At 35.0% G+C, this 11,972-nt stretch overlaps 1 protein-coding gene across 5 annotated transcripts; it reads left to right on the forward strand.

Annotated features, from left to right (window-relative positions):
* Nucleotides 1–209: 209 nt before the first annotated feature.
* Nucleotides 210–10,454, forward strand: Scgalpha (sarcoglycan alpha). 5 transcript variants are annotated; one of them, XM_022070290.2, is made up of 10 exons: nucleotides 210–255; nucleotides 1,818–1,939; nucleotides 2,186–2,325; nucleotides 2,990–3,068; nucleotides 3,879–4,080; nucleotides 4,538–4,712; nucleotides 5,080–5,321; nucleotides 6,560–6,754; nucleotides 8,090–8,155; nucleotides 9,371–10,454. In XM_022070290.2, exons 1-10 carry the CDS (start codon nucleotides 239–241, stop codon nucleotides 9,384–9,386), a joined length of 1,254 nt encoding a protein of 417 aa, XP_021925982.2. In that variant the 5' UTR covers nucleotides 210–238; the 3' UTR covers nucleotides 9,387–10,454. The 5 variants fall into 5 exon arrangements, with proteins under 5 accessions (XP_021925982.2, XP_087213826.1, XP_021925983.1 ...); XM_022070291.2 differs by lacking the exon at nucleotides 210–255 and adding an exon at nucleotides 704–985; XM_022070292.2 differs by lacking the exon at nucleotides 210–255 and adding an exon at nucleotides 1,004–1,133.
* The last annotated feature ends 1,518 nt before the right edge of the window (nucleotides 10,455–11,972 follow it).

The following is an 11,972-nucleotide window of genomic DNA, read 5'->3' on the forward strand; positions in this document are numbered from 1 at the left end:
ATAATTGTCATTATCAATTGTTATACAATTCCCTATTTTACTATACAGATAGAATGAAGTCTTCTCTGTATACCTCCCCCCCCCCTTACCAGAATTATAATTATGTATGTGCTCCGATTGATCTTGTGAGAATCAGTTGGTCATGCCAATGTATGAAAGTGACAAATAGAAAGTATGTACATATTTTATGAGCACACCCTCCAAATGCCATCCCAGAGATTCAGTTGAGTGCAGACTGATGACATCCATTTCAAGGTGAGGACATTGTCAAAGATTTACCAAAAACACTGAACAGTAATTGTTATTACTTGGAGCCTGCAAGTGTGATGAATTCTATGCATGTATTGGTACGTATCAGGCTACAATGTTTGGTGCAATCGCATTAGCCTTAAAAAAAATTCTGCTTTTATTTTTTCAAGTGTAGGTTATTGAAGGTGTGCTTCGGCTCAAAAAGGCACTACATAAAATATATGAGCAAACATCTGTTCGCTGTAATACGTTCTGAAAAATTACATTTGTATTAATCGTGGCCGATTCTACATGTCTTCTACCCCGCGACTTTGTTGTTTTCGTGCGTCTTAATTATAATAATTATTACGTAACCGGGTTTACGCTTCGTGTGGCATGACATCCACACAAAATTTCAATAATCTCTGACCGCCCATTCCATGTTCACAAAATTCGTGCTCAGGACGCCACTCTCTGCAGACTCAGGTTGCTGCGTCTTGGGTGAGTTGGGTTAGGTTAGTTTAGGAGAGTGGGGCATCTGCGCACTGACGTCATATAACTTGTGCGCGTGAGGGCACAGTGTGTTCCTTATTATCGACTGCGGAATTTTAAACACTCAAATATTTGAAATGGAAGCTGGAGAGTAGTTTACGTTCTTACCGACGTTTGTTCTGTGTCGTCGCCGTTGTGTTTACTTGTGAATCACCCGCAGGTCGCAGCACAATATGTACGGTGTTACGTTGCCCACGAAAAAATTGTAAGTATTCGTTACTTAATCTGTTTTTTAAACTGTGAAAAAAAAGTAGTAGTTTGGAGATTATTATAAGTGGTGTGGACAGACTGTAGATTTTTGTACTGTTTTAATTCCAGATTTCAATGCACCACATTACACACATTTCTCTGAGGTAACTTATTTTAAAATTGACGTATGCTAGGTTGTGCCGTGTATTTGGGTAGAAATTTGTCGACGTTTCAGAGATGCTTTCTCTCTCTATCAATAGGGCGGTGACCCCAAAGCATTATGCCCTCCTTTTGATTCGCTGTTAATGCTGATCATGTTTGTTGTTGGTGCTGAGAGAAAGTGGTCTTGTTGCCGACCTTACGGGGATGCTGCCTCCATCCTCAGGTTTGAAGTATGTAGTATGGGAATACAGTTTGTTTATTCATATATGTGTGTAAGTCTGCCCCTGTACATGAGAACAAGTAAAAACCCAATCAGGCCCTAATAGCATACAGTTATACCCATGCATGAATCCTATTGGATCGGACAGAGCTTTAGTCCTTCCCCTCAACCATGGATCTGGGGTCATGATACTTGCTTATTTATATTCTTTGACTGTATCCCCATCCTACACATTTCACCCCTAAAAGGTGGAGGGAGCATGTTCCTCCAAAAAGACATGCCTCACAACCTGCTTACACAAGGTACCAACATCCAGAAACAGGATAAATGTAGTCCTCTGGTGTTGAATATTTAGTTTATGTTTCAGATACATGTGATACAACTATATTAATGAATAAATAAAAATATACATAATATCACTTCAGATTTACCATGGCTATGTAATTTAGTAACTCTATTTTTACAGATTGTTCTCTTTTATTGTTCCTTTTCAATGGTTCTGGAATTTTGGAATAGCAGAAAATGTACACATGACAAAGGTGTTTATACTGCCAATTGAACCAGGAATGTTCAATTGGACCTTGCAAGGTATGGAGAAAATTAGGTGAAAATGCATTTAGACCTGTATGATAATGATAATGTATGCTGCTTTTTATGTATCCTGTTTATCACCCACACCTTCTATGGGAAACAGTGTTACAAATTCTGTAATTATATGTGTTTTGTTTATCTTCATTGTGTAAAACAGTAAATACAAGATCAGTGGGGTAGGATTGTTTGACAGGTTTAAGAGAAAAGCAAAATGAAAATTTATGTATTTGTCTTCATTTACAGGTGTATCACATCAGTTTTCTTATCGGCCTTCACTGCTAAATGCACCAGATCTGCCTCCATGGATCCACTATGTATATAGTGATAGGCATCAGACAGGTTTTCTGTATGGTGTGCCGCCTCAGCAGCATGGTGATTTAGAGGTTAGAGTCTCATTTATGTTTGTTGTATCATACATAAGATGTCTCTGAGAAGAAACTAGTTGCTAGAATTGTAGGTAGAAATTGTCTATTGGAAACTTAATAAATTAGAAGATTCAGATAGTTCTGATTCATTAGAAACTGCAATGATTGACAGTTTGTTTCCTGTAATGTTTTATAGTGCCAGTTAGCCATTAGTTAAAATCATAATGTGCAGTACTCATCTCATACATGATTATAATAATCCATATAAAAGCCTAACCATACCCATGTACAATAATACATTTATGTATCTACTTCCTCTGTTTAATACAGTTTTAAAATATGTTCATTTTATTAGTATAATGAAACTCATCACCACCAACTCAACATTGCCATTGTCACCAGTCAAGGAGTAAGACCCTTGTTGATCTGTTCTGCCCTGAGTTGTATAACTCTCGTCAGACATTATCCTTCATTCTATATCTCTATTGGTCTCTACTTCATTAAAATTCCCCTCCACTCCATCAGTGTGACAAATTAAAATGTCTTTAGTACTCTCTAAAAACTGCAGTGATTGATGAGGTAGCAAATTAAATAATGTATAGGTGGTTGTAATTAATGCTAAAACTTAATGCACATAATAAATGTTTGAGAATTTTAACAATATTTGTTTCTGAATTTTCAGTTGGAGATTGTTGGATTAAATCGGGACAACTATGAGACTCGCCGAAGAGTGGTTCAAATAAATGTTCAAGAGAAACCAGGCAAGGAAATTGCCTTAATGAATTTTTTTCTGCCCTTCTTTTAATTCAAACACGGTAGGCTCAGATGAGCCGGGATAGCTCAGTCAGTATAGTGACTAGCTACGGGGTTCGATCCCCGACGGGAGCAGAGGATTTTTCCTCTAGCCTCTGCGTCCAGACCGGCTCTGGGGCCCACCCAGCCTCCTCTACAATGGGTACTGGGGTCCTTTCCCGTGGGTAAAGCCGGCCGGGGCGTGATGCTGACCACTCACCCCCCTAGTGCCGAGGTCAAGAAAGGGAGGAGCTATACCTCCTCTCACCCCAAGCGCATACATGGCACATAGTGGGACAAACTTTACTTTACTTTTTACGGTAGACTGCTTGCAATGCTTGCATAATTGTACATTTAGATAAGTAAATATATAGTAATATATTGAAGTGGTATTTAAAAGGCCCTGTAGAAATATTTTTACTTAGAACATTTAATTTCTTTTGTTTTAGAAACTACTCAACAGAATTTTATGACATACAGGCAGTGTTAGGAGAATTCTGGAATTTAATGTGACGTGATTATTTTTATAAAATATTAACTTGTTATGGGGTAGAAATTGGCTTTAAAGTGGTAGTAGACATTTGTATATTCTCATAAGCATCTAGATAACTAAAAAGAAAAGCACTAAGTTCATGAATGTCTTCTTTTCAATTGAGAATACAGAATTATCATTTTAGTTCATCCTTGTAAGTAGGTTTCCTGGTTCTGCATTTGCCTCTGTGACCAGAATAATTTAATTTGCAATCATGTAAGTGATAAATGTTAAATTCTGTTTGTAGATCCAGCAAAATATGAAGTACAGATGAAGGTAGATAATTTAAATGTGGAAGACATGTTTGACTCTTATCGTCTGAATCGATTGCTGGATATATTTCGCTGTGAACTATGGCGAGAGAGCGAGGGCGACCTCTATGTAACATTTCTAGCATCAGCTGTACATCTTGGAGCTAGACATCCTCTACGACCAAATGAAGGAGAAGGGTTAGTTTTGGTAGTAGCTGAATGTCGGTATGCTTCTAAATGTTGGCAGAGTTGTGCTGGCATTGTTCATTATTTTCATTTCATTATCTAAAATGTTGTACTGCTTCCACCCAATTTTTTCTGCATGATGTATGTATTGCTTAAAATCATAGTATGAAATAAGTATTGTTACTTGTGGATTAAATCAGCATTCTGTGAACTATTACACCAATTTCTTTTTCTTGTCATGACATGTTCTGATGTTTTTATTTTTAATCTGTATTGTTAATATTATAAAATACAAATACATTTCAGTATGGTTCTTGAACATACATTATGTGCTCCTTGTTTTATTGGCTGTAAGAAATCAAGAAGGTATTTGTTTAATTGAAAAGTCCAGAGCAGTGAAATATGACTTCTGTTTTAGTAGTGGTTTACTGTAGTTCAAAAGTTTGTCTTGTAATGTTTCTGTCCCCAGCGTGGTTTTGAGAATTGGCAGCACAGCCGAGTTTTCTACAGCCCTTGTAAAGCTGCAAGATGAAGTGAAACCACTGTGGAGGTTAAATTCCTGTCCACGAGATTTCAAAAGAACTACTGAAGAGAGACTGTTCAGAGATAAAGGTTTTGTTCTTGATTGGTGTGCCTTCAGACTGGTAAGAGCTTTTGCTGCTATAAGCACTTCGTTTCCTGTATCATATTGACTGAATTCATAATGCCTTCACTATGTACCTATAGACTATAATGCACACTCCTGTTTTGAAAATTTACAGAACTTACTTTAATTGTGCAGGTACAAAGAAAAAGGAAATTCAAAAAGATATGAAGTTATTTATCCTTTCTGAACATTATGGCAGTTAGGAGAGCAGGTTTCTCTTACTCAGAAGACTGTGTATCACAAGATTAATCACTCTTTCAGATGCTGCTAAAAGCATTGAAAATTTGAAAACTGCATTTCAGCGTGTGTGTTGTTTTATTGGCTTATGTACCTACAGTTTCATATATGCTTGATTTTGCACTTAGGTGGAGGCTAGTTCATCTTCTTTGCATCAGCATTTTCCAATTGGCCCTGATTCAGAAGTATCAGTTGATCAGCGACCATTAAGCCTTGGCCATGAAGACCTCTGGACTCGTCCATCAAAATCTCAGGTGCCACAAAGAAGTTATGTGAGGGAGTTTGTTTACACAATTATGATTCCAATGCTGGTGATGATTATATTGGTACTGATTCTTTCACTCATCCTGTGCTTCCATCATGAAGGAATGTGAGTATAAAGGTTGAATTACCTGCATGTGTGCAAGAAAGTATTGCCATACTGCACTTTTTTTATTTCTATAGAAATTGAATTGCATGTCACCACAGCACAGCATGTCCTCAGATTCGAGTAGATGGCAGCCTCCAGATATGAAAAGTAGCTGGTAAATATATTAAATAAGCAATTGTAGGTAGCCAACAAGCTACATCTCTACCTTTGGGATTTGGTGGGGGATTAATATAGGATATAGAACTTAGTCTGTACCGAGCAAGATTATTAACAGAATTAAAATGCCTGAAAGTAATTGTGCATAGGTGTTTGAACTGGATTAAGCTGGCTTAGGGTAAGGTTCATTGGCAAGCTTTTGTGTTCATGGTGCCATAAAAGGGGTGAATTTCCTGACCAGTTGAGCAACCACCTGCTTATCAATAATAGCCTTGCTCTATTGTGTAGTCTATCTTTTTTTATGTAGTATTGTGATTTTTGTGGTCTTTTGCAGTGCTTTTCATTATTGTCCTTTTCCTTGCTTGTCTTTTATTTTGCTCCTGTTCAAACCAATGTTTCCATTTCATTGTGTATGAAGTTTTGAAAACTTTATTTTTTATATTGTTATCTTAACTTCCTTTTTTATTTATTTATTTATGTATTCAAAACCAGGTATCCTGATGGATGTTTTCATGGTTTGTCATAGGCTCTTCTGAAAAATGCAAGTTTAGTACCTTAATAAATTAAATTGACTTATTTTCCACTTATTCTTATTTGTTTATTAATTACAGATGTTCTCATCTTTTAAGTTTGTATTGAAACATGAGAGACATATTTATGAAACCTTACGCACAGTTTAATGCTACTTCAGTTTTGTCCATTTTATTGATTACAGCATGGGTTATGTTTGTAAGTGCATTTTGTTTTCGTGTAGTCTGATATAAAGTTTTTCACTTACTGTAAATTTTTCATACATTATATATTACTGTTATGTTTTAGAAGTATCTGAAAATTGTTTAATTATTAAACCACAGTTAAGGTGAACATATTCCACTTAATATATATTAAATATATACAGAGTGAGAGAAATTTAATTAGACCCATTTGAACTTTTATTTCTGTTGCTCACAATTACTTTTTATAAAATGTTGACATTCTTTTGGAGTATGATAGATCCCATAATTGCTTGTGTGCCATGAACATTGACATTGTATAACCACATCTTGTGAGATGCATTATACATGTGTGTGCTATATCTACAGAAGTAAACGCAACAAGGAGACTCCTGCAGTTCAGATGGTGCAGTACACAGCTGTACATCGGGCAACCAACACTCTTAGATCTCTCTCTAGCCAGAGGCGGGTTCTAAATCCACCCTCTGATCAGTGTTCAACCACAGTGTCTCGTTCACATACTGCCAGTCCCAATAGCTCCTTGCCCAGAACAAGTACACCAAGGTAGGACTGCAGGACAGAATTAAAATGTAACACGAAAGTAGAGGAAAACATGCTACGTCTGACAATTAAATAATCTGATTGATGTATTTGTACAGAAATTTTTATACTTATGAACTGGCATATGTTTGATAACATAGCTGTGGATTCAGCTGCTGTTTGTCAGACAGCTTGTGAGATAGGTTTGATTGATGGGTACCAAGTACAGGTAGCCATCGATTTGCGCCGATTCAGAATAACGTCGATTTTGAAACCAGCAAGTCAAAAAGTGAGAAAAAAAATTACTATTATTTATAACGTTTTACAATGTATCTCCTACTGATTCCTATACTAAATCATAATTCTTACATCGCTGATTTTGAATAAAATTATAAATACAGTCATCTCTGCAATTACGTATGTTTCGTTAACGCGAATTTGCTCCAATGAGATCGATGAATCGGTAAAAGCTGTTTGTGAAATGCAAACCTTTTGCATATGCGAGTTTGCTCTTATGCAATTTCATTCCTGGCTCTTTAAACTTTCAAAGTGCTAATTTAATCTCTGCGGAGGTACCGGGGTTATTTTTACTGCGCGATTTTCTATAGGTCGGCGTCTTGCATGAACGCAACTTTCGCATAACAACAGAGATGACTGTACACATCAATCACATGAAATAATCGCAGGGACCAACGAATTGCCGATTGTAAGTGTATAAAATATTTTTTATATTTTTTCAATTCCCTTAGTTTTATTTACATTATTTCAGAGCTTTAAATGTAATTCCATTGTATTACTCGTCGATGTTTGGGTGCTGGGAACGCATGTCATTGACTTCCCATTGATTTACATTATAAAAGAGTTTCAATTTACGCCTTCATTCAGGAACGCATCTCCGGCGTAAATTGAGGGCTACCTGTACATTACATTTAATATTTACAAACTTATGTGTGTCAAATAACTATGTGAAAGATGTTAAATTCTTTATAAAATAGATGCATCTTTGCTGTAGTAGGATGTCATAAATTTGCAACCTATGGAACAGGTGTCTAATACAGGATTTCAGGTTCTTTTGGTGGTGAGTATGAAGATGGTTGTAGTACCTTATAGTCTGGTTCATCATCAGGCAATGAATAATGATAAGAATGTTGTTATATTTAAGTTTTGTGTACCAGAAATAATTTAAATATTAGACTCAATTTGAATACCTAAGAGGTTTAATGGGTAAAACTGAAAGTTTTTATGTTTATCATGTGAAATCAACCTTTAATTTTGGGTGTAGACTAATATCAGGCATTTGTAACGTGTCATACAGTATGTGTTTATGATACTTTTCTATTGTGAGAAACCTGTTTGCAGGATGTCTATGGAATGCAATACATATTATCGCCCTAATCCCCCACCATATGCAGGACCGACACACAGGTGAGAATTTTACTGTGTGAAGACATTACAAATATAACATTGTTTGAGAGTAATATATACTGCAGGTAAGTGGCCTTCTTACAGATAGAAGGTTGTTTACAAACATAATGAAAGAACAAGTAAATTGTTGTTTTTTCCCCCTTCATTTTAGAATGCTTTAATACAAATTTTGTTATCAGTATGGCATGGTGCATCTTTAAGTATCAGATAATGGACATGGTGTGCAAATATGGATGGTAGCTGCAAATATATTGATATAAACAGTTGTCAGTTGTGAGCAGCTGTCAAGGAGTTTTTCTCCAGCTTTGATAGTGTGCAGGGGAATGACAAAACAATGGAAAATGGACATGAGATTTAGAACCTGGAATAACATTCTATGTGTAAGGTTCATTGAAACAGTAGCAAGGGAATTAGTAATGTGTAAGTTACATTTAGTGTTAGTACAGGTCAGATAAGATAAGAAGTCATTGAAACAGCAGTTAAAATTTTCTATTGAAAAGGGATTTTGTACATAAAGGAGTCCTGGCAGCAGATAAACATCAAATTTGTGAATGATAGTATGTTGTATATAATACTTACAGTTTGTTTTTGTGATCATATTCTGAATATACATACTGCAACTAGGGTGAAAGTGATAATACAGTAATAGCTTCTGTAAGGAACTAGAGTGTGTATTTGATCAATTTCCTATGTACCACATGAACATTTTATTAGAAGATTTCAGTGCAAGCGTAGAGAGAGATTTTATAAACCAACATGCAGGCATGAGAGTTTATGAAATTGGGAATAGTGTTGAGGCTTTTCCTCTTCTATGCCAAACAAATGTAATTTTCAAGTGTCATTTGACATTGGGTTATGTAACATGCATGGTTAAGGTGAGAAATGTTTACAAAATTTTAGCTGTGAAACCCAAAAGGAAGAGACTTTGTGGTTGGAGGGTAATATTAAAGTGAATTTAGAAGAAATTGGGTTTGATGATATGGGCCAGTTTCATGTAGCTTAGGACATTGGCTCTTTGGGAACATAGTAATAAACTTTTGTTATCCATAAGGGGCAGGGAATATCTTTACTAGGTGAGTGACTGTTGGCTTCTCAAAACGTACTCTGCTCCATAGAGTTAGTTGAATAAAGATTCATTGTACAGTATATGTATTATTTATCAGCTGTGTTAGTTTATAGCTTTGTTTCCTGAAGTCACTGTCTTTGTGTTTACAGTCGTGCAGATTTCTGACTGTTGGAAGAGCCCAAGACTTGGTACTGCTGATGTGTTCCAATGAGGGCCAGAAGCTATTATCAATAACACAGTAGCATTACACATATAATAGTAATTGTGTTTCATTGTGTTAGTTTACGTGTCATACTGAAGACACTCATAAATTTAGTTCCAGTGACAGCCTTACGCATGAAATAATACATTGCAGTTTTACACCCATTTCTCTTATTTATATATATATATATATGTGTAGACTTGTATGTTGGCCAGTTGGTGCAAATTCAGCAGCATTAATAGTGACTGTGAGCTCTGATGGGATTCACATAACAAATACTATTATCTTATAAACATATTTCATTCGATCAAAGTACTTTAAATGTAAATATTCCTTTTGTTAAGTATATAGTTAGTCATAGTTTAATGGGTACCATGCCTTCATATTTTGGAGGTACTGGGTTTGTTTTTCAATAAAGAGGCTTACTATCATGACTAGGGTTTTCATGGTTTTCCTTGTTCTCTTCTACCAAATACTAGGAAATGTTTTAAGTTTAAGTGTTATAAATTGTGTAAATGGCTACGTATATAGTTTGTTATTTTCCTGAGAAAACATTGAAATAATGTATGTTTAGAGGAATGGTCTGTGTTTATTTCTGAAGTTGATAGCTTGTACATTGTAATAAAACTCTTGATGTATATCTCTTTTCTGAATGTTACATATAAGTCTCAAATTGTAATGTAAAAAAGTATGTTAGCTAAATATGTTTAAAAATGTGTAATTGAAGTTATTAATTTTTAAACTGTTATAAACTGGTCATATGTTTATTCTGTTATAGTTCATTTAAGTCCCATAAATGCTTGGCAAACAGTATTATACTAGGGTGATTCATGTCTTTTGTGTGTTCTAGTAATTGTAATTCCAGGCCTTCATTTTCATCATTATGTTTATTGATGTAGCATTAACATCAGAATTATTATAAAGAAAAATAAGTTTATCCATACACATATTTGCTCATTTCTTTTATGTGTTACATTTTCATACTTTTAAAGAGGAAAACTAAATAAAGTGAATTTTATGTTATTGCCCAATTGTTTGCACTAATGTGAATATTTATGTTCTATTAATTTGGATTTAGGTCAGTGGAGTTTCCTGGAACCTGACTTCTATGATTCATAATTTGCATCAAACATTTACAACTCCTTACAAGACATGGTTATGTTATTAATTTTAAGTCTGTATGTAGCCATCTCAGTTCAGTATAACCTTTAATTTATAATCTTTCCTTGAAAATTGATCAGTGCAGGAAAAATCAGTATATTACAAAAGCTGCAGATCTCATTTAGGACTTTCTTTATTTAAAAAGCTTTTATATAATTATGTTTAAGGAAATGCACAGCTAATTATTACTCTGCTGTGTGAAGATGTAGTGCAGTTAGATTTGAAACATTTTTATCTGAATGAACATTATGGTCAGTACAGTATTAATTTAATATGAAATGTTTCCAGAAAATGAATGTTCAAAGTTTCCACAATATCTAATCTGTGAGGTAGTTTTGGTTCAAAATAGTGATTTTTAATTGTTTGACAAGGGAATGTTTTCCCACCTGTGGCAGGGAAATTAATTGTCTATCCTGGTAAATGGTGAGTTTTGCCTCCAAATTGTTTTTGGTATTGTGTGTAGGATGTTGGGATGTGGTGGTAAGAAACATCAATACAATAAGGCAGAAATGACAAAGCAGTGAGGAGGTCCTGTTAGAGAAAATACTGAAGTTGTAAATAGTGTAAGTAACTCATTACATATAAGTACAATTAATTATGGTTGTAAGGCAAGTTTTAGGTTAGATGCATCCTTGTATTAGTACATTACTTAAACAAGAGACTGTTTTTAGTTGAAATGCTTGTAGAAGGAAATTGGTTTCCAGAAAGAAGTGGGAATCATACAATAAATATAGGGCTGTTTTCAGGTGTACAGAATGGTTTTGTAAAATGTTTTATAGGCTTCATAATAAGAGTACATGTAGTAGCTGATTTAGTATACTGTGTATAAGTTGTGAAGTCACACATTTTGCAAATCTGATGCAGTAAGAATAGTAAGGGTCAAGCAACTGTAATGAAGTTTCCCAAGCTACCTTCTAGGTTTCACATAACAATATTTAAACAAAATAAAGACTGTGCTCTAAATTCATTAATGAAGCAACGGAGAGGTAATGAAGTTTCTAGTTGGTTTTGCAGTAGCACTAGGTTTGACATGTCAAAAATGCGGACACATCTGCTTGAATCATTTGGAATCAGACTAACATAAAAACAGGAAAAAAGATATGTTTGAGTGTTAACAAGAAACAGCAAGGTGTGCACATCTGAAAAACTGTGATGAGAAATTGTAACTGTATAAACATAGTGATGTCTGTAAGGTAAATTATGTTTTTATACATGAAGAAATGGAAATAGCTGTTGTGATAGCAGTATTTGAATGCACAGTCAAAAGTTTTGTTGTACACATTACCCAGGGGATGGATAGAAGGACGATTGCATGTCTCGTTACAGATTGCATAGGAACTGCAAAGAGAATAGACTAGAAGAGTGTAAATTTCAAGGCAGATTGACTG

Source organism: Zootermopsis nevadensis, unplaced genomic scaffold (genome assembly GCF_977971745.1).
Source record: "Zootermopsis nevadensis isolate Lab colony 2312 unplaced genomic scaffold, Znev_1.0 Znev_ptg000028l, whole genome shotgun sequence".
NCBI lineage: Eukaryota > Metazoa > Arthropoda > Insecta > Blattodea > Termopsidae > Zootermopsis > Zootermopsis nevadensis.

Excerpts from the sequence above, each read along its gene's own strand:
- Scgalpha (XM_022070291.2), top strand. The coding sequence starts at position 954 with ATGTACGGTGTTACGTTGCCCACGAAAAAATT. Across the intron at positions 1,940-2,185 it reads GTTCAATTGGACCTTGCAAG|GTGTATCACATCAGTTTTCT; the intron begins GTATGGAGAAAA and ends CTTCATTTACAG. Across the intron at positions 4,713-5,079 it reads ATTGGTGTGCCTTCAGACTG|GTGGAGGCTAGTTCATCTTC; the intron begins GTAAGAGCTTTT and ends TTTTGCACTTAG.